This window comes from Corythoichthys intestinalis, chromosome 11, assembly GCF_030265065.1.
Source record: "Corythoichthys intestinalis isolate RoL2023-P3 chromosome 11, ASM3026506v1, whole genome shotgun sequence".
In the NCBI taxonomy this organism is placed as follows: Eukaryota; Metazoa; Chordata; class Actinopteri; order Syngnathiformes; family Syngnathidae; genus Corythoichthys; species Corythoichthys intestinalis.
In genome coordinates this window covers 39,649,979-39,671,688 of record NC_080405.1, presented here as the reverse complement: position 1 = coordinate 39,671,688, position 21,710 = coordinate 39,649,979, and the positions used below count along the sequence as shown (strand labels likewise).

Genomic DNA, 21,710 nt, shown 5'->3' with positions numbered 1-21,710 from the left:
AATTGGCGTTTACGTGAAAATGGAAAATTTTTCGGAGCCGTTTGACAAAAAGCCACAGTCACACGAGAATTCCGGGATTTGTCGATACCTGAACCGTGCCTATCGGTGCAGCGGTACGGGCTGTGTGGCGCGCCGGTTAAACGCGGAGAATAAGTTGATTAATAAATAAATAATAATAAAGTCGCAGAATAACATTATTTGGCTTTGCCAAAAAGCAAAGACCAGATAATAAATAGATAAATAATAAAGTTGCAGAATAACATTATCTGGCTTTGCCAAAAAGGCAAAGACCAGATAATAATAAACCTCATTAAGACCTGACATCCACAAATATGGACATCACATTTTGGGCCATTTAGCCCGCAATCCTAACATTTGAATATGAATTTGGCCTGCATGACCTAAAAATGTAATGTCCATATATGTAGGTTTAAAATATAACCATACATACAGTGTATTCTTTTAAATTATTAATAATTATTATATTTTTAAATAAATATTTTCATACATATTTTTAACTCATTTGCTCCCAAAAAAACGTATAAACATGTTCTATTTTTAATTGCTTCAGTGTCCCAAAGACGTATGTATATGTCTTTTACGTTTTTTTTTATTTTTTTTATAAGAGACATCTCTGGGTTCTGATTCAATTTAGCTCCAAAGCACAAAGCTGAAAATCCATTATAAGCAATAAAACTGGTCACTGGAGGGCAGTAGCGCATTTGGTAAGACCCGCAACCGATTCAACGGCAACGAACGTCTGGGCCGGACGGCCGGGGCGACGATGGAAGACAACCAGATGGTGTCCAGGTGCCAGGCGCTGGACGACCGAGCAGAACGACCGGTACCACCAGAGCAGCGGACGATCCCGTTGAGTACGTGCTGCTTGCCGAGCAGACCCCGCAGTGACTCAAAAAAATCCATCTATATGAGACAGGCGGCGATGAGGGAAGAGTTTACCTGGCTGTCGCGGCCGCAACAGTGTGATCTCTCAGTTAGTTATGTGTAAATAAATTGTTACTTTGCTATCAAAAGCTCTATTTGTCTTGTTGTTTATCTCATTTTGTAAAAGGAAAACATTATTCAGATGTTTGGGATGTAACTAAAGCAAAAAATAGCTTTGTTAAAGTCAAAGTTATGTTTGAAATGTATGCTTTCACAAAAAGCTCAATTTCTGTTTTTTCATCAGAAATTGGAAAATTGCTCAAAGCTATTTTCTAATGCTGATTTCTAAAGAATGGAAAAAGATATGAACTGTTTTTTTTTCTAGAGTTTAATCTTTCTTTTGGTGGGTTCCATGTTTATATAGCAATAGAACAGAATTTTCTGTGGGCCTTGCAAAGTCAGTCAAAATTCAGTAAATCGGCCGGTAGCGAAAGGGGTTGCACCGGTGAAAATGGCTGGGAGTGAATGAGTTAAGAAAAAGTACAGTTTTGGACACACCTTTTCATTTGTGTTTTCTTTATTTTCATGACTATTTACATTTTAAATTCTCACTGACGCAGTGTTATTTTCGTCAACGACGACAACGAAAACATTTCGTAAACTTTTTTTTTTTTTAATAACGATGACATCACGATGACGAGCTTAAAACGCGTCTTTGATGACTTTAACGTAACGAAAAGATTGCCAACTTACGTCTGACGAGACATGAAAATGTGCCATCGTAACCGCTATATGTTCACAATGGGTGACATTTGATAGTTGTGCACGTTTTTTTGTGTACTGTAGTCAGTCAGCCTGCTTCTGAGCCAACCGTCATTCACGTGACTTGCGCACGCCCCCACCCTCCCCCGAGGCAGTCGTGATTAGCAGTGATCTAACATCAATATTAATGGCGGCTCCAAGCTCGTGGATTCATGGTCGTATTTTATCTATAATCCAACCGAAAGAAGCTCCCGCCTGCCATACTTGTGGCCACATACTTGGTGGAGGAAATACATTTACTACGAATCTGAAACGGCACCTAAAAGTTCGACGCGCTGATATTTTTGCGAGGGTAAGTTTTTAAAAGTCATTTTAAGACATTATAGGCGTACAGGGTTACCTGCTTCCACAGGTGAGTTACTGCAGTGCAATTTAATTTGGACTTGTTCTGAGTGGGACAGGAGTTGGTTATTAGTTTTGTGTTGTTTTACAGTTATAAAGGTTTGGCCTATTTTAATTTCCAAACATTATGCTTCTTTAGGTTCCTTATTAATTGTAAGCTACATATGACTTGTTCCTCCCTGCACAGCAGGAATTTTATTTTAATGCATTCATTCTTTAAATTTCACCCAAATAAAGCTAGTGTTGTGAAAATAAGTGTTTACTTGATTGTCAATGTTCATTCGAAATTGTTGGAAACATTTATTTATTTATTTATTTTATTAAAACCTTGTGTATCCGTCAACCAATACTAGTCTAATTTTTTTTTTGAGTTTTCATCAACTAAAACTAGACTAAAACTTGTTTGAATATTCGTTGACTAAAACTAGCACACTTTGAAATGACTAAAATATGACTAAGACTAATAAGTAGTTTCGTCCAAAAGACGAAGACTAAAATTAAAAGGGTTGCCAAAAACAACACTGCACTGAAGGTAATAAAACTATGAACGCGTGTGGAATTATGTACTTAGAAAAAAAAAAAGAGAAGGGAAGTAACGAAAAATATGTAATATTCTAATATCTTTAAAATAGCCACCCTTTCCTCTGATTTCTTTTTTGCACACTTGCCATTCTCTTGATTGATGAGCTTCAAGAGGGAGTCACCTAAACTGGTTTTTCACTTCACAGGTATGCCTTTTCAGAGTTAATAAGTGGAATTTATTGCTTTATCAGTAGGGTTAGGACCTTCAATTGTGTTTAGATATGTCCCGATCGATCGGGTCCGATCACGTCATTTTCAAAGTATCGGAATCGGCAAAAAAATATCGGCCATGCCTTTTTTAAATATATATATATTTTTTAATTAAATCGTTTTCTAATTGTATTTAATGTTACAAACATAATATGTTACACTCATCCAGAGTCTTTAGTTTAGGCTTAAGGTAGGGTTATCAAATTTATCCCGATAACGGCGGTAATTATTTATTTAAAATATCTATCACGTTAAAATATTTAACGCTATTAATGCATGCACTGCACGACCCACTCACACATTGTCGCGCTCAATCTGTAATTGCGCCGTTTTACCTATATAGAGAGATTAAGGGCAGCGTAAAATGAGTAGAGTGAATTTTGGCAGCCTTTGGAGCTTTTTTTTAATTGGCTAAAGCCTTACAATCCCTCTCCCTACGATTAGAAATACCATTGGAGGCAATGTGGGGAAGCAAGGTAGCAGTTGATCTTTTTCTTAACACCTTATGTTATTTCCCAACGCAGAGAAGATATATCAATTGGTAGTACTACGCAAAGTCATGGTTCCACTTCCCATCATGCAATTGGGCATGGCTACAGTATCATTTACTGAAAGCTCAACAAATACACTAGATGGTAATATTTAGTAACAATATACAAAGTCACAAGTCTTTCTATCCGTGGACCCCTCTCACAGAAAGAATGTTGATAATGTAAATGCCAGCTTGAGGATTTATTGTCATAATAAACAAATACAGTACTTATGTACTGTATGTTGAATGTATATATTCATCCGAGTTTTATTCATTTTTTTTGTTAATGCATTGCCAAAATGTATATGATCGGGAAAAATTATCGGGAATGATTGGAATTGAATCGGGAGCAAAAAAAAAGCAATCGGATCGGGAAATATTGGGATCGGCAGATACTCAAACTAAAACGATCAGGATCGGATCAGGAGCAAAAAAACATGATCGGAACAACCCTAATTGTGTTGCATTGAATGTGAGGTGTGTCCAAACTTTTGGCCTGTACTGTACATTTACAAATCAATAAAATGTCAATATAACAAAATTACTGAAATTAAATGAATAAAAACGGAAATACACTCTGGTTATAGCCAGTCCAATATTAAAAAAAAAAAAAAAAAAATCTTTTATATTACTTAACCCATTCTCACTGACAACAAAAGACCAGGGGTTAATTTGTGCTGGATCCTGCCGGAACAAGATCTGGCACCTCTTCATTTTGGCCTCCTTGTGTTCCAGGACTTACTGTATTTCGTTAGATCTGGCACCTCGCGTGTATAGAAAATAAAAATAATATAAAAACGATTTTAAACAATTATAAAATAAAATAATAATATGCATGAATTCATTTACAGAACAAATCCTAAGAATTTCATGTTGTTTATAAAAATTTTAACGTCATTTGAAAGAGTCGGAGATTTGTTGATGCACTGAAAAGCTGGACCAACAAATCCCCACCCTAACATAAAAAAAAAAAAAATTTAAAAAGGGGAAATCTGTGGCATCTAGGGAGCAAGCAGCCAGGATCAAACGGTATTTCAACATCCAAAAAAGACAGTTACATTTACTGTCTTTTTTCAAAAAGAAGAGAGATGATTCAAAACGAATCAGAAAAGCAACAACCGGGGATGAGGGCAGCTGCAGCGATCATGCTAATGGGCTGGACCGGGTGAGAAGGAGGCTAGCGCCAAAGCAGCTAGCCAGGTTTGCCAAGCCGGGGCAGGAGGCTGCTACCGTGGCAGAAGCTGGTCAGGTTCAGCGCCACCTGGAGTGGGGGCCAGCTACAGCACCAGCAGTCAGCCAGGTGGACCAGCAACAGCCGGAGCAACAGACCAGTACCCTTATGGGAAATTCGGGTTTGGGCTGCACAATTTGTAAGGCGGTGGGAACTTTGGGGCCAGAGAAGACCGGGGGGGTGTTATCTATTGTAATCTCAGATTTTTTGTTTATGTTTTACAAGTTAGACCTGTTGAAAAACTAATTGGTGACTGTGTACTCTAAAGTCCCACCTGTGGTTATGTGGGCAATTGCCCGTGCTGTGCAGAGTATAGCCTAAATAATTGTAAACTGTTGTCATAACATTTATACAATGGATATTATCTGATTCCATTTCATTTAAACTGGGTGGTCTGGATGCAAATACTCATGTTTCAGTGTAATTGGCGACCATTCGCTAAAACGTCCAATCCATTTTGAGTGGGAGGACTAGCAGCGATCATTAATTTCTTTCAATGTTGATTTTGTGAATTGTTTACTTGTGGCAGGACACATGATTGGTAAATAAACTGTAGTCCTTGAATTTCCCACCAACAAGAGATTAGAATACAGCCCCTCCATGTTCTTGAATTTATTGGTGGCTTTACAGTTGACAATTTACAGTATGTAACAAATGCAGTTATTGCTACACTGCATGGTTAAGCACAAAAAACCAGGGTCAACTGTCCTGCTCCGTGTAAACCAGGCTAAGTGTTCTGTTCTGCATAATAAATCACAGCCTTGGATGTATGCTTTGTTTTTATGATACCAGTCAATGGAAATAAAGCAAGTTTTTGTAGGTCATTCTACTTTCACCAGCATAAGCTTGATGAAAACTTGATGTAACTGTCTTTTGCCTTTCAAAGCATGAGTATGCCCTTGTAGAGCCCACAACTAATATCCTAACAGCCACCGTGACAGGAGTTAGTGGCCAACTGAGACTGAAATAGACCAAGGGTCATTAATAGGACTGCATTTTCTCCGAGGTAAGAAAAATAGCACTGTATTGACTATAATAAACATCTTGTTCACCTTCACGCTGCTCCTGGGACCCTTCAAGTTTGTGACAACATGATATGATGTTGTGTGTAATGATGCAACAGTCGCTCACCTTGGCAGTTTGCGAGACACTACTTTTTCTCATACATGGAGGGATGTGATTTATCAGGGATGGAAGACCAAGGATAAAGCCAAATGGAGGAATGGGGGTGTTATTATTTATGGAGAGATGTGAGAGAAGACAGGCAAGGCTGTGGAAACTCTATCACACCTAAAGCTACTCACTTTAGATAACAGCCTGTCAAGCATAGGATTGCCAGTGACTTCTAACTCATGCGTTGAATTTTTAAATATGAATTTAGGTGCAACTGAGTTAGATACTGCAAGCTTTGAAACTATTAGAAAAATCAAATTGTTGCCCATAATACTCATATTAACAGTTTTAAAGACTGTTGGAGTAGTTTCAATTCTCTACGTTAGAGATATTTACCACTGTTTCTCAAATTGCGCCTTCAAAGTATAACATTGGGTAATAATTTGTATTTCCATTGTATGTAACATGGCATTTTTTTTTTAGAAAAGTTTTCTATAGTTCAACATGATGGAGATAAAAATTGAGATCACTTTTAGATTCCACACCCAAAATTAGTTAAAAACATCTGTCAGACTTAAAACAACAAAAATTGTGTTCCCCACTGTTTTATTGTACTTCCTTCCAACTACGTATTGGAGCACATCTAGACTATGATCACTGTGATAATCAGTCCACAATAAGATCCAAACCTGTGATCCTCAAGAGGCCAAAACAAGTCCTTACTGGATTATGTAATTTCGCGAACAACTTTGGGAGCTGAAGTTGGAAGGTAAACAGCTGCATATTTCAAACAGCCGTGAGTTCATCTGTTGGTAAGTAACACAATTCCAGAAGGAACATTTTAAATCTCCTGTCCCATTTTGGCTTCTCTCTCAACATACTTTCTCAACATACTTTACTTCCATCCATCCATACCCCACCCCTTTTTTATTTTTTATTTTTAAATTCCCCACATACCCTCACCATAGCTCCGCTGGGATATATTCCTCACCAAGGGGATGCTGCACCATATTGAGGTGAAATTCCTCTTGGTTGTAACATTAGATTTAAAGAGCGTATGACGGCAAAAAACATGATTATTTCATATTTTCCGCGTTATTTTATAAACCGAATGAAATGGACTGCTTGGATGTGTGTGGAAGCGATCGATATATTTATTCAGTCTTTTTAATCCCGCGCCATGAAAATGAGCGACTTCCTGGATTGACGAGGATTCCGAATGTGATGTCAGCGGGATAGTCATCTTCAGTATACATCCATTACTACAGTATGCAGAACGACCGCAGATTCAGTTGATTTTGCGGATTAATTCGTTTAATTTTTGCATTATGCTGGCCAAATGTGCTGGAGAAAAAATTTGCTGCACTAGGAAGAGGCGTATAAGCCTTTTTGGGTTTCAAAAAGTTCCCGTTCTCCCCGATATTGGCGTAAACAATTCGGACAGCTGTGGGACCATTGGACTTACGAGGAAGGGAGTAAACATCGTGTTTTTTATTACCGTATTGGCCCAAATATAAGACGGCCCTGATTCTAAGACGACCCCCTCTTTTTCAAGACTCAAGTCTGAAAAAAGACTTTTTGAACACCAAATTAATTTTTATACAGAAAATAATTACAGTACATCTGAAACAAATGATTTTAACAATATATTTGAGAGAAAAAAGCATGTTATTTTGCCCAAATTCAAATCTTAATATCTGAACATTAAAATATGTAAACTAAAGTGCAATCACATTCGTAAATTAATGGCCTCTGGTTTTTGAAATGTAAATAAACCAATCTATTGTGATGAAACAACAAAATTGCAATAGCTGAATTAACCATCAAGGTAAAGTCTAACTGTAACTGTAGTCTTGAAACAAATCTGAATAAGGAAAAACATTGCAATAAAATAATGCATACTGGTTAAACTTGAGAGTGGCTGAGATCTGTCATGACAGAACATCGCTTCAATGATATCTGGCGCCATCTAGTGTGGTGAATGGGTATGATGTCTAGACCCCAAATATAAGACGACTCACTCTTTTTCAGTCTTATTTCAATGCAAAAAACGTCTTATATTCGGGCTAATATGGTATGTCAAATACTGGGATCATAGCACACGTTTTTCATAAAAAAGTGGCTTGCATTTTGTGGCAGGCGGCTTGTGGCCCCCAGTCCTCTTTGCCAGGGCCGGCCCAGCCTATACGCAGACTATGCAGCTGCTTAGGGCCCCTGACCACTGTTCAATTTATATTCTATTTTGTTTACTGCATTTTGCTTTATTTGACTTTTGTGAGTTTTGATACTTGATTAGAAGCTTAAAAAAAAAAAAAAAAAAAGTTCTTCCTTAACTTCTTTCTTTCCTCTTTCAGAAAAAGGTTTGGCGCTATCTACTGTAAGTACTGACAATCATTTGGGGTGAGACGTTGGAAGTATGCGGTGCAACAAAATCTGATTAATATACAAAATATGGACGTATCGGTTGGATTGCATGTATGGGTTTCACAGTACAGTGTCGAAATGGTGGGCCAAAAATATGGGCCCCTTTGCATTTTTTTGCTTAGGGCCCCCAAATGGCCTGGGGGCCTGCTCTTTGCGTGCCCACCGAGAATGTGATTTCCTCGGCTTGGCCACGAGCAGCTCCGTGCTCTGATATTGGCCAAGAATGGGCTATTTTCGGCGCTCATTCCCGGCGACGAGCACTGCCAGCCCGCTGTGGCCCCAGTACAATGACGGGTTGGCTGACCCAGCCCGACTGCTCCTCCTCGCATGCTCGCCGATAATGCGCTTTCCTCGGCTTGGCCACGTGCAGCTCCGTGCTCCGATGTTGGCAGTTTTTTTTTTTTTTTGCACCGAGAATGGGCTATTTTCGGGGTTTATTCCCGGCGACGATTACTGCCAGCCCGCCGTTGTTTACGCTCTTTCCTCCGTCTCGGAAGCCGGGGCGGGCAGGGAAATGAAAAAAGCCGGTGGCATAAAATGTAGTTCGGCAAGTGGACAGTTCTGACAATTATGGAGAAATTTTTCCATGTCGTACTGAATAAATGCATTTTTAACATTTCATATTCCATTTAGCACAAGACTGTTATTTGTCATGACCATACCATTTATTTAGCAATTGGGGAAAAGTACTTTGATAAAAAGAATATCCTGTAAAAATATTGGACTAGAGAGATTGAAAGAGTGACATTTTTCTGCTGTCTTCGTCGCATTTTCGTTGTTATGAATAATTCCCCCTCAATGGGCTGAAATCTAAATCAGATGAAACCATTCTTCTGCCGACATCATCCTCCTGTTTGGGGCACTAGAGCCCTATAAAGGTAGGAGTGGCTAAACCGCAGATTAAAAAACTCGTCATCTACGCTTTGCCAATTTGTTGTATATAGTCGAATCGTCTCAAAATATAATTCTAATTCACATAATAATGCTATTTAAGAACTTTTTTAATCTTGTCGTACTCACTTTAAATGGCAAAAGTCCAATGCCAGTAGACGGCCCAAAAAATAAATTGAATAACATAAACAATAGACTAGCTTAAACGTAATAGTCCGAACGGCTTAGCGCGAAACAAAAGGAATCCAATTTGTCATATAACAAATAAATGGAAGAGTTAAAAGCTGTCGGGACGGGCTGTCGAATCACAACTACAGCAATAACAAATGTCACAGCTAAAACAATGCAAGTAGCTTAAAATGGGTTAACAAAGTGCAAAATAAACAGTAAATGGTCGCAAATGTACACACTAGTGGAAAGTCAGTGGAGCTGCTGGACAGGCTGCTCTTTAAAGTTTACCTCTTTAAATTTTTTAACGATCAGATCGATTAGATATACTACATAGTGCTGTTACAAATGCATTATGGTAATAATATTCAGCTATTCTGGTATTATATAACTAATGTATACCACCAAACATTCTCTCTTTATCATCCATCCTTGATATATTGCTGATGGTTAAGTTACAACTGTGAGAACGAGGAATTCATAGGCCGCCACAACATGTCCCACCATAAATCTTTTGGACTTAATGACAATTTTCAATCCATCATTTTTCCGGGCAAGCCAGAATTTATCCCACCTGATTTAAGGCAAGGCTTCATGCACCCTGGATTCTTCACCATGCAATCATGATGCATATGTAGACAAGCAAGCATTCACGCTCACAAATTCAAAACAACAGAATATGCAAACCCCACACAGAAAAGTTCGAGCCAAGATTCAAGGCATACTGCAATGTATTCTTGCCAAACTTATTTTTTATGTTACAGAGGAATTATAACTAGAAAGCATTGTTTATTTAACTAACTCTATTTATTACATGGTACTGCAAAACATTTTCAGGAATTACAGCTAGCTAGGGGCAGTGGGCGGGGCTCCACTGGCCCAGACTCTACTTCTCTGCTTGATGACTGGATGATCTGTCTGAGGCTGAATCTGTTAGGGCTCCTTGATTGCAGGCCGGAGACCAGACGTCGCCAGACCAAATCTTTCGGCATTCCCGTCAGTCACGTCCATCACTCAGGTTTTTCTCTACATATGTATATTCAACCGGCTAACCTGACATTTGTTCTGTCCCAGGATTCCCCGTGCCTGCTCCCTGACCTGTACCATTGCCCGACCTCACGTCTACTCTTGCCAGGCACCACCTGACGTGCACGTGCGCTGCTGCGACCCTCTGCGTGTAGAGGCGTCGCATCCCATTAGGCAAACCAGGAAATTGCCAAGGGCCCCCAGCCAGCAGGGGCCCCCAGAGGCAAACAGATTTAGGACACGCAGCTTTACTGCAATGTTGCAGCGACAAGTTTAGGGAGTGTTTCAATACCGTGGAATCATTTGGCAGATTATCTAACGATTCTGTTATCAATCCCAATCAGCACTAACCATGTCATGTAGATTATACATGTTTAATAAAGTCCATTCAACTATTAATACCACATGATTGTTTAAAGAGTGACTCACCAAGTACTCTCTGGAAAGTCTTTGCCGAGTTGTTTTACGTTGATTTTCACAGCCCACCTCATTATTCAAGTGTCTACTTAAAGAAATTATGATTTTTCCAAAAACGTCTATTAATGAGTCTATTGTATTCCTCGTCAAATACTCTATGAGAAAAATATAACATATATGCATCTAAAATAATCCTAAACAATTTTATTAGCAAATTTAATATTCATTTCGGTCGGTAGTCCACCAATCAGTGGTTTTTACGGAATAATTTGAATATGGTGGGTCGTAGGGCCAATCTGACTACTGATTTCACGCAAAGGTATATACCTCTGCATCCAATGGTGGTATTTTTGTGTTGCGACTCTTTCTTCTATTGGTCCAAGTCCAACTGCCCCCCTTACTTGCACACGCTCGAAGGGCCCCATGTTGCTTGTTGCCTGGGGCCCCCGGGGACCCTTGCTACACCTCTGTCTGCGCGCTCCTGACAATAAACCTTGTAAATAATTACGGAATTCTCCCTTGTCAGCTTTGGGATCCAATTCCCAGCGCACCCTAACCTTTTTGATTGACAGCAAAATGAGAGAATCATTGATCTTGTTTTGTCAACATCCGCAGGAGTTGTTTTTCAATTTTCATTTCGTTGTTCTGAGTTGATCCGGAGACTTTCATAATCGTCCTAGCGACACTTGCTTTGTTAAAAATGACTAGCGAAAAATCGAGCTTGTATATCTGGTGTTTTTTTCTTTTCTCGCTACTTGTGTTTGGAGACTCGACTTCTGGCACTCTAGTTTCTTTCCCTACCAAGCAGCGGATGCCGCTGAGCCCCTCCACTGTCATGAAGCACTTACAGGCTGACACACTTTGAGCCTCATCTCATTGAAAAAACACCATTCACCACTGGGCCACAGGGTGTCACAAAAGTGAGTACACCCCTCGCATTTCTGCAGATGTTTAAGTATATCTTTTCATGGGACAACACTGACAAAATGACACTTTGACACAATAAAAAGTAGTCTGTGTGCAGCTTATACTAGTATAATAGAGTTAATTATTTTTTCCCTCAAAATAACTCAAAATATAGCCATTAATATCTAAACCCCTGGCAACTAAAGTGAGTACACCCTTTTGAAAAACTTAAATCTTTAAAGGTCCAAATTGAGTACCGCTTGTCATTTTCCCTCCAAAATGTCAACTGACTCGTTACAGGAGTGCCGTCAGCATTGCTGCAGAGAAGAGGTGGAGGGACAGCCTGTTAGTGCTCAGACCATACGCCGCACTCTACATCAAATTGGTGTGCATGACTGTCACTCCAGGAGGAAGTCATAATGAAAGCACCCATTAAAAGTTAAAATAATAAAACATATTTTTCTTTAGTAGTTTTTTAAAACAAAGGTTTGAATCGAACAGTGTATCACCTGAACCTATACATATGCACTGCAAAAACGCATATCCTTAAAACTGAAAAAGTGAAAGTGGTTTTCAGTATAAATCTACTAGAATGAAGTGAAATTATCTGCCAGTGTTTCAAGTAAATTTTGCTCAGACTTCTTGAAATTAGAAAAATAGCTAGCTGAAAATAAGCTTAACACACTTATTTTAAGCAAAAAGCTTTTTTCTCTTTATTATTCAATCAAAAAATAAGTTGCTCCAAAAAATATATAGCTCTTCAAAAAGAAAAATCACTTCAATCCAAAAAAAAAATTCAATCATTGAAAAAAAGTTTTTGAATGCGAAAAAATATTTGAGATTGAAAAATTTGCATGTGAACACTTTTCACATTTTTCATAGAAAAAGTTTTCTTTGATTGAAGCAATCCATTTTTGTGTTTGGGCCATATTATGATTAAGAAATTTGTATCTAAATCATTCAATCCCCCAAAAAGTTGCTTCAATCAAAAAAAAAAAAATATATATATATATATATTTTCAATCAAAGAAAACAATTGTTTTAAAAAAATATTTTTTCTCTATGATACATATACAGTATGAATATATATATATATATATATATATATATATATATATATATATATATATATATATATATATATATATATATATATATATATATTTATGCAAAGCAAATGACTGTCTAAGGTGCTCGAAAAATAATTTTGACCCATTATAAAAATGTTTTTTTGTTCATTTCATTTCATTCATTCATTCATTCATTCATTCATTCATTCATTCATTCATTCATTCATTCATTCATTCATTTATTCATTCAAGTCAATTACATGCAAGGACAGTTTTCGGTCACCAGTTCCCCCTTAAAATCCGCGAATGCTTCCGGGGCCATCTTTTTACAGCCATCAGCACCAGGTCCAAGCCCATCAAGTCCAGTACATTCACTTACACCAACTGCTAGTGGAAAATAAGTACAGTGTAAGTGTGAGTGTTTGAAGTGAAAATAGCTATTGTTGCATGGGGGGTATCAGCAAATATGTTGCCTTTGGTACCAAATTGGTCAGGAACGGCCCTGCCTTTTTGGAATTTTTTTTATTATTATTTATTTTTTCAATTGCTATGGGGAGGGGGAAATTGGGCATGTTCATTTGTTATTTTGCAAAAACGCACGACTTGAAGGTTGTTGCTACTCCCTCACCTGCATTCCTTAGCTTCTTATTCCTGTACACGGACAGAATGACGAGCACGTTTCCCAGAATATCGACCACGATGGTAAAGATCAGCACGCTGGCCAGCGCAGTGGACAGTCCGGCCGAGGCGCTCAGTCCGGTGCCGCTCTCATTCCGGGGTATACAAGAGGAGCCGTTTAGCTCCCCTTCCTCTAAATCCATCTCCCTTCAGAGCACGGCGATCATGGTGGAAGTGTTGCGCCCGCTTTCCAAATGAGGAAAAAAAAAAACCCGATAGACTCAACCGGAGGGAGTCTGGAACTTCCTCGTGGTCCGAATCCAAAAACACGCTCCTGCGCGAGTTGTGTTGGTGCAAAAGTAGTCATAAGAATTTTGCGCCATTCAAGGAATATACGTTGACAAAGTGGTAGCTTTTGTCAGAGAGGTCCGGTTGATTCTAGGTTCCCGTGTGTCAAGGAGTCCGTCAGTCCAAGGTACCAAGAGATCCTGCGCAGAGGGGTCACTCAGTACTTTATGGAAGGATGGGAGGCTCACTCGTGCACACGAAGCCTTGTCTCGTGTTGGGTTTTTCTGCTATCTATATAAAGGCTGCACTTGTGTTCAAGCTCTAGAGGCAGATGACTTGTGGGCGCCTTTCATTTCAAGTAGGTGCGTGTGTGGCGCGCTGTGCGTCCTGACAGGAGACGCACGGAGCACCACCTCCACCGACGACATCCGCAAAGAGATAAGAGATCAAAAGCGATTGAAGTGAAGTCAAGTAATAGTATGCAGTTTGAAAACAAAAATAGATTATTGATCTCCGCGTGCAACGAGGAAACGGCGCCTTCTTGTGTCCATAAGTCTTATAATAAACGTCTATTTGCCAAAAGCAAATACTAAGTCGTTAAACGGTTTAATCCAGTGTAAATGCACAACATTTATTCTATTATCTATTACTCTATTATCTACAGTCCTTTAAAAAGTTGAATAATAATATTTTTTTATCACCTTATTTTGAAAACACCCGCAAACATTTTCACCAGCAGATACAATATACACTCAGTTCACTTGATTTGTTTCGTACAAAAGTAAATGACATGAATTTACAGTTCCTGTCAATATAAAGTATAAAAACTGGCCATATTTTAGAATTTCTGTGTTTGTGTGAAATTAAACTACATTCTTAGTCTTAGTAAAAGAGCAAAGTTAAAGTGCGTATGACACCAAAAAGCATGTTTATTTCATATTTCACACGGTGTTTTATGCTCCTGAATGAAATGGACCGCTTGGATGTGTGTAGAATCGATCGTTTTACATGCTAAATTTTTAAAATTCCGCGCCATGCAAATGAGTGACTTCCGGCTCCAGTCTCGGGTTAAGGACGAATGCGAATGTGAGGTCACCCGGGTCAGCATTGCTTTATAGAATGCAGATAGACAGTTGATTCAGCTGATTTTGCGGATTAATTTGTTTATTTTTTGCATCACGGCAGCCAAACGCCTGCAGGCTTTTGTAGCTGCACCAGGGACAGGCGTGTGAGCCTTTTTGGGTTTCAGAAAGTTCCCGTTCATCCCGACATCGGCCAAGACAAGTGTGTGACAACTATGGGATCATTGGAATTACGAGGAAGTGAGTAAACATTTCAACATTTCAAATACTGGGATCATGGAACACGTTTTAATACTGAGGTGGTTTGCATTTTTACTGACAATGCTCCTTGTCCACCGAGAATGCCATTTGGCCGACTGGCGGCTTGTTGCACCACCCCCACCGGGAGAGCGGTACCGGTGTTCTGTCAAATTTTCCACCCCATCAGAAATAGCAACTTTGTGTTAAAATGGCCGCGAATACAGCGATTACAAAGTAAATACTTCAAACTTTGTTTAAATAAAGGAATATTTACTTATGTTCGATCATGGACGGGCATGTAGAAGAGTTCACCTCAGACACCTTCTGCCATGTTAGCTGCACACAAAAACTGCACGCTGGTCTCTCACTGTTTACGTCTTCGTCTTTACGAGCTGTAACTTACTCGCCACCGGGCGGGTTGCCGATCGGCGAACACAATCGACAACCCCGCCGTGTGACATGACCTGGGCTAGTTTTGTGTGATTTTTTTTGCTTCAAATAGCGGAAATAAGACTTTGAGATGTCACTTGGTTTGGGTTAGCATGTCGGCTAGCTGTCACGCCTCTTGGTTTGTTTACATTCTCCGAAGCCGGGGAAGGGAAATGACAAAAGCCGGACTAACTTTGATGGCATAAAATACTATTTGGGAGGTGTGACAGTACAGGTGAAGTTGACAGTTTTGACCATTATGGAGTAATTTTGTACTGAATAAATGCATTTTTAATATTTCATATTCCATTTAGCACGAGACTGTTATTTGTCATGACCATACCATTTATTTAGCAACTGGGGAAAAATACTTGGATAAAAAGAATATCCTGTAAAAATATTGGAGGAGAGACATTGAAACAAGGACATTTTGCGGTTCTCTTTGTTGCATTTTCCTTGTTTTGAATAATTCCCCCTCAATGGGATGAATTCTAAATCAGATGAAACCATGACCCTGCCAACGTCATCCTCCTGTTGGGGACGCTAGAGCCCTAAAATTGTAGGCGTGGCTAAACGGTAGATTAAAAGACTAATTTCACGTCATCTGCGCTTTGCCTAATTGTTGTACATAGTCGAATCGCCTCAAAATATGATTCTAATTCACATAATAATGCTATTTAAGACTTTTTTTTATCCTGTCATACACACTTTAATAATAGGAAGAATAATTAAAGATCTGCATTATGCCAATTATCAACATGGTGTTTTGATTGTGTAGTTACAAGGACAGCAGACATCATAATCTTCACATGAATTTTAAGGGACACGTTTTTCCTCCCTCCTTCACTGAATAATGTGAAGTCATTGTTCACTAACATCGAAATAATTAGTTGTCAGAATCTCAGTATTCAAACAAATGCAAAAAGATTAACGATGCAATTTTAATAATCATGTGTATTTATCTTAGCTTTTTTCCAATGATTGACAGCTTCATTTTATGATCAGATGCTTCCTAGCATTTCCAGAGAAGAAAGGGCTCTTTCAACCATGCTCATTATATTGGAGCAAGACACTAGACCGCGTGCTCCATTAGTGTGTGAATGCGCATTCACTTGAATTTCATGACTCTATGAATCTTAGTAAATGCGGTAATAGTATAAACACCTTTGCATTTGGTGCAAAATCCAGGCGCAGCAATTTTTAGAGGGATGCTTGAACTCCCCAATTCCAAGCCACTTCCTCAAGCCCTTATCGATGCAGGGGAGCAGGAGCTCCTCTCTTCGCTTCTCCCAGAAGACTTTATCATTGCTTTTTAAATCACATCACTAGGGATGGGAATTGATACGATTTTTACGATTCCGATTCCATTATCGATATTGCTTAACGATTCAATTCTTTAGCGATTCTCTTATCGAATCTAATTTGGGGAAAAAGAAGAACAAACGTTTTGATTGGCATCGAGTTCGTTTAATCAGAAGTCACAATCTTACAAACTCAAAACGAGGTCAAAAGAGGCCCAAAGCCTCAATGTTAACTGTGGCAATAAGTGGGAAATTTTACATTTTACTGAAACATTTTTCTACTACAAGTAAAAAATATTGGTATATATTGGCATATAGATTGTTGTTCTGCCTTTGGCAATATGTGTTAAAGTATATTTTTTACCATTATATTGAAATGCATGCCTTTTAGTTTTTATGGTGCTTTCACGCTCAAGTAGGGGGCTTCCTTGCACTTCCTCACGCGAAGAACAACGCTCACACGTGAAGAAGAGCGCGCTTGCACGCGAAGAAGTACAGCTACAAAGCATCCAAGCAAGTGAAAGAGTTAGTGAGAGAGGGAAACACTGCTACGAGCCTACGTTTTTTATTAATGTTTGTAAAATATCTACTAGGCAACGTCTGTATGTATCATCTTTTGTGTTGTTGTTGTGTGTTTCCACTCGCGATCTGACACTTAAATCCAGTTGTGTAGTGGTTTGAACTTTGTGCTAATGCTAGCGAACGCATGCTAACCGTTTGTGTTATTACTGTATTAGCAGCTAATCATCGCTGATTTACGTTGATGTGAACCTGTTTGTTATTGGGGATGAAATTGATTTGTTTCATTTCTATTTTTAGTTTCACTCTTCAAGTGATGGTTGAATAAAGTCAGCAAATTATAGCAACGTCTTCTGCATCGTCATTTGGGTGTTTAGCTAGCTGAATAGCCAGGACTGAGCCTTAGCGTCTCGGTGAGGACAGTACAGTCGTATTCCCTCCCGATGCAGTTATCTCCACCTTGCAATGACTGCAAGTGGCTTTGTTGTAATTTTTCCTCGTGAAGTGAAGACACACTTTCGAGCGTTTGATGTGCTGTCATTCTTATGTTTACGGCTGCAATGCTCGTGCTAACCCATCGTAACCTTTCATTTTCACCCTCTTTCCTGGTGAAGTGTAGCCAAACTTTGGAGCGTGTGGTTCTTGGCGCCATACTAGGTTGATGCATCTGGACAACAAGACACGTCACGTGATGACGGAATACGCATCTTTAGGACTCGTTAAAGGGATCGTTAAGGCTTTTTCATTGTGATATCGAGGCCTCGAAACACTAGGAACCGGTTCGGAATTGATATTGGATTTCGATTCCCATCCCTACATATCACCCAACACTACTAATTCAAGGCACTCCTCTTTGAAACCCCACCACGATACCACCCGAAAGGTTAATAACCACCTAGCATAGTTGAGGGAAGCAGTCTGCATTGCCATTGATTGCATTTTGAGAGATGCATGTAAGCTGTTTTTTTTTTTTTTTAAATACCCTGTCTTGTTAACAGAGAATGGAAATCTGAGTGTCCGATTAGCCTGAACAATTTTAATATATAATGATATATGACATACTCCCATTGTGATCTTTCAACATGCCTCGTTTATCAGGATAAAGCAGCGAACAGGAAGGAGTTGTTGAGGGACAGAAGAAAAGAGAGAAGGAGAGAGAGACAAAAGAAGCACAAACAACAAGAAGAAATACATTGAACACCTACACTAACTATGAATATGATAGTGCTATCATTACCCAGTTGTATATCCAGTTGACACCATGTTGGGGGCCTTATGACCAAGGAGAAAGGTCAGAAAGATAAGTATTTGGGAGGGGTGGAGTGTACCCAAATCAGCCATTTGTGGTGTATAACCCAGTATTTGTATGAAACCCTTTTGAGTGTGGGTATGTTGGCATCCTATTCTATGTTGCCTGATCGCTAATCCTGACATTTTTTCTACTTGAGTGTCTAATTGCACCTAGTCATGCGTGAATCCCATCAGGCATGTGATAGTCCTGCAAGCGAGTGAAAATTCTGTGCGGGAGCCGCCACAGGGCCACGGAGCTTCCCCATCCAAACGAGGGAGAGGAGGGCAGGCTAGCGCAGCCCATCCCTCTTCCCTCAGCCCAGCAAGGGGGCAGCCGTCATCCCCCCTGGATCCAGGGTTGTCTCCCGGGCCATCCGCTCCCCCATCAACCAGCCTTCAGGGATGGGATGAGGGGGCGCACAAGGCGCAACCATTAATCTGATTAATCTACGCACAGAAACATAGTTAACTGATTTTCGCAAATGTCAGCAGTCTGTTTTTTTGTTTGTTTGTTTTTTTGCTGTTGTTGTTCTTGTTGTGTTCCTGGAAAAAGGAGACTGACAGGAGTGTGTGTTTGGCGTGCTCTAAAAAGACAAAGTGGAATTACCCTTCTATCTCCAACTGATTCAAAAGGCACCCTTTTATAAAGCAGACTAAGAGTTCATTGATTATAAATCCTCAAAAGAGACCCGAACTTCATAATGCAGTCTTAGAGGTTGTAGTGTTTAGTATGAAAACCTTAAAAGTGCTTTATGATCCAAATAAATACACATTCATGAGGGGGGAAAAATCATAATGTTCCTGTGTGTGCAACCCTTAAAAAATGCATTAAGTATGGATTCACATGAATCACATTAAACCACAGCTCTTGCTTGAAGAGATGAGGAAGTCTGTTGTCTGCGTTTATGTGATTAAAATGCGTGAATAACAATGCAAGGATACACAATTAATGGATCATTTTTATAATCTGAGAATGCAGTGTGAGAGTACGTACTTGTGACGTCTGTTTGTGGGAAGTGACAAGTGTGCAACCTAGACACTAGGAAGTGTCTATGTTGTTATGGAAATAGGTTGGCAGCTAATGAACATGAAACAAAAATGTTAAACTGTCAATAAAATCCAGTCTCGGCAGCACATTAATGCTTTTGTCATTTTGAATCTGTTGCTGCTGATTTATGGACTTCACACAGTTAGGTTTGCTTATATTAGCATCAGCTGTCCTGGATGAAGTCACTGCCAAGCTAAATTATGAGGGATTCAAAACTATTCTACTTTTGGCCTCAGAATGACATGGGATCAAAAACAAAAAAACATTTTTAAAACGTAGATAAGGAGTGCCCTCTCTTGGAAAAGTTTGTCAACACATGTTTGGAAGGCCGTACTTTAGCCAACTTGTTGAAATAAATCAATGATTAGTGATGAAAAATCACCGCTAGAGGGCACTGATGCCATTAATTTTCCCGTTTGAAAAAGCTGCAAAACAATGTGCAGTGCTGAATCAGTCTGGTGGGCTTCAACTGTAACTGCGTTGAATGTTACTGGCTGGTGGTGCTGGAACTGCCTGTAATCTCGTTATTATTCTGTTGTGAGTTGCATACTGTCAACTTTCAAATGATAAGCTTCAAGAGTCTGCACTGATACGGCCTTTGTTCAAAAGCGGCTAAACCTATAGCGGAACCATGCTAGGACAAGCTACAGGAGGGATAAAATAATAAATGTTATTTATTAACATTATTATAGTTGACCTGCTAATCGAAAAAAATATGTTTTACATTACATTACATTACAATATTTGTATCAATGTTTCACTTTTTTTTTTTTTTTTTAACAACAACTTTTCTGTCTTTTTGAGGTGGCTAAAGTGAGTAGTTACACCAGCAGTGTTGAGAAAAACGGCGTTAGAGTATAACGGCATTACTCACGGCGTTATTTTTGTAAGTAGTGAGTAATCAAATTAATTACTTTTCCCATCTTTGCTACGCCGTTATCGTTACTGTCTGAGAGACACGGAGAGAGCAGAGCGGGAGAGGGGAGGAGGGAAGGGGGTTGTGAAAACGTTGCAAACGTGATGCTTGGTGGCTTGGAGCGTTAGCATAGCATTCGCGTTCTCACTAACATTAGCATTTAGCATGGCGAGCGTGATCTTAAACTCTCTTGCAACTTTTTCTTTTACATACAGTTTGTGGCGTTCAGGTGGGTACAATTTATTGAAAATAATGGACTTGGTCTGTTTTCCTCTTGAGTATGCATTATCATCACCAAGTGGGTGTTGTCTATGTAGATACAATGTAATATATTTTTTTAATTACCAAAAATAGTCACTTGCCCTAAACCTTTCTTGAATGATGTATCCATAAACCATGTGTGATTTTGTTTTTTAAATCAAAACAACTAGAGCAAAGATAGAAGAGGGAAGAGATTCAGAACTTCACCTGCATATTGAAAAATATATCTATGGCGGAAAATTCTCAGGTGACTTGAAGTTTCTTCTCTGAGACCCCAATTTGGGCAAATTTCAAAATTGTCCGATATGCATGTGTGATACATCATTGGAAAGCTTCAAATCTCCATTTTCTGGGGGAAGAAAATTTTTGAACAGGAGGGCATTTAAAAAAAAAAAAAAATTAAACAGCAAAATCCTATCTGGAGGCGAGAGCACTCGAGAGCAGAATTACAGATGCCATGACTTTAATGATATTATCGCGTACTTACTTTGTTTCGATCCAAAAACTCCATGTAGCATGTATCACTGAGTGTCAAGACACAGGTGTGAATATCCACAGCTAGATTTTTTTGGGATTTTATGGGTGAAACATGGCAATATAACAAGGGTTGCGATGCAGAAATCGCAGACATCAAGGAGTGGTCGAGATTTTCTTTTTTATATATTTACCCCTTTAAATGTTATTTTTCTTTGTTTGGATCGATTATTTATCATCTAACATATCGGAGAAAATGTGACAGTAACAATAAATAAATAAATAAATAAAATACAATTAAGAGATAGTTATGAGGTAGATATCTGTGAATTTTTTACAGACGTCATTTTTTTCATTGCAATGTCATTTGTTTAAAAGTTTAAAATATGCAAGTGAATAATTAAAAAAAAAATTTTTTTTTTTAAATGAAATATTAGACATCAATTAATGATTCTAAGCTAAAAATGACAGACATTTTGAAATATAAATATAATTACCTTAGTTTTATGGCTGGGTTAAACAAAAGCGGTTGCGTGACATCTGTAAACGGGGGTTTCCAGGGTAAAACGGACAAATTAAAAATAGTTCAGGGGCTTAATGCGCCATGAATCTGCTATTACAGCAT

The 21,710-nt window shown here is 38.9% G+C and overlaps 1 protein-coding gene across 1 annotated transcript in view; it reads right to left on the bottom strand.

Moving 5' to 3' along the window:
- mtnr1c (melatonin receptor 1C) overlaps window positions 1-13,855 on the bottom strand; it is a 55,472-nt gene extending 41,617 nt beyond the window's left edge. The window contains exon 1 of the mRNA XM_057850469.1: window positions 13,248-13,855. Coding sequence (XP_057706452.1) covers window positions 13,248-13,440 — 193 coding nt within the window. The 5' untranslated portion in view covers window positions 13,441-13,855. The remainder of the gene's footprint in view (window positions 1-13,247) is intronic.
- Between the last annotated feature and the right edge of the window lie 7,855 nt (window positions 13,856-21,710).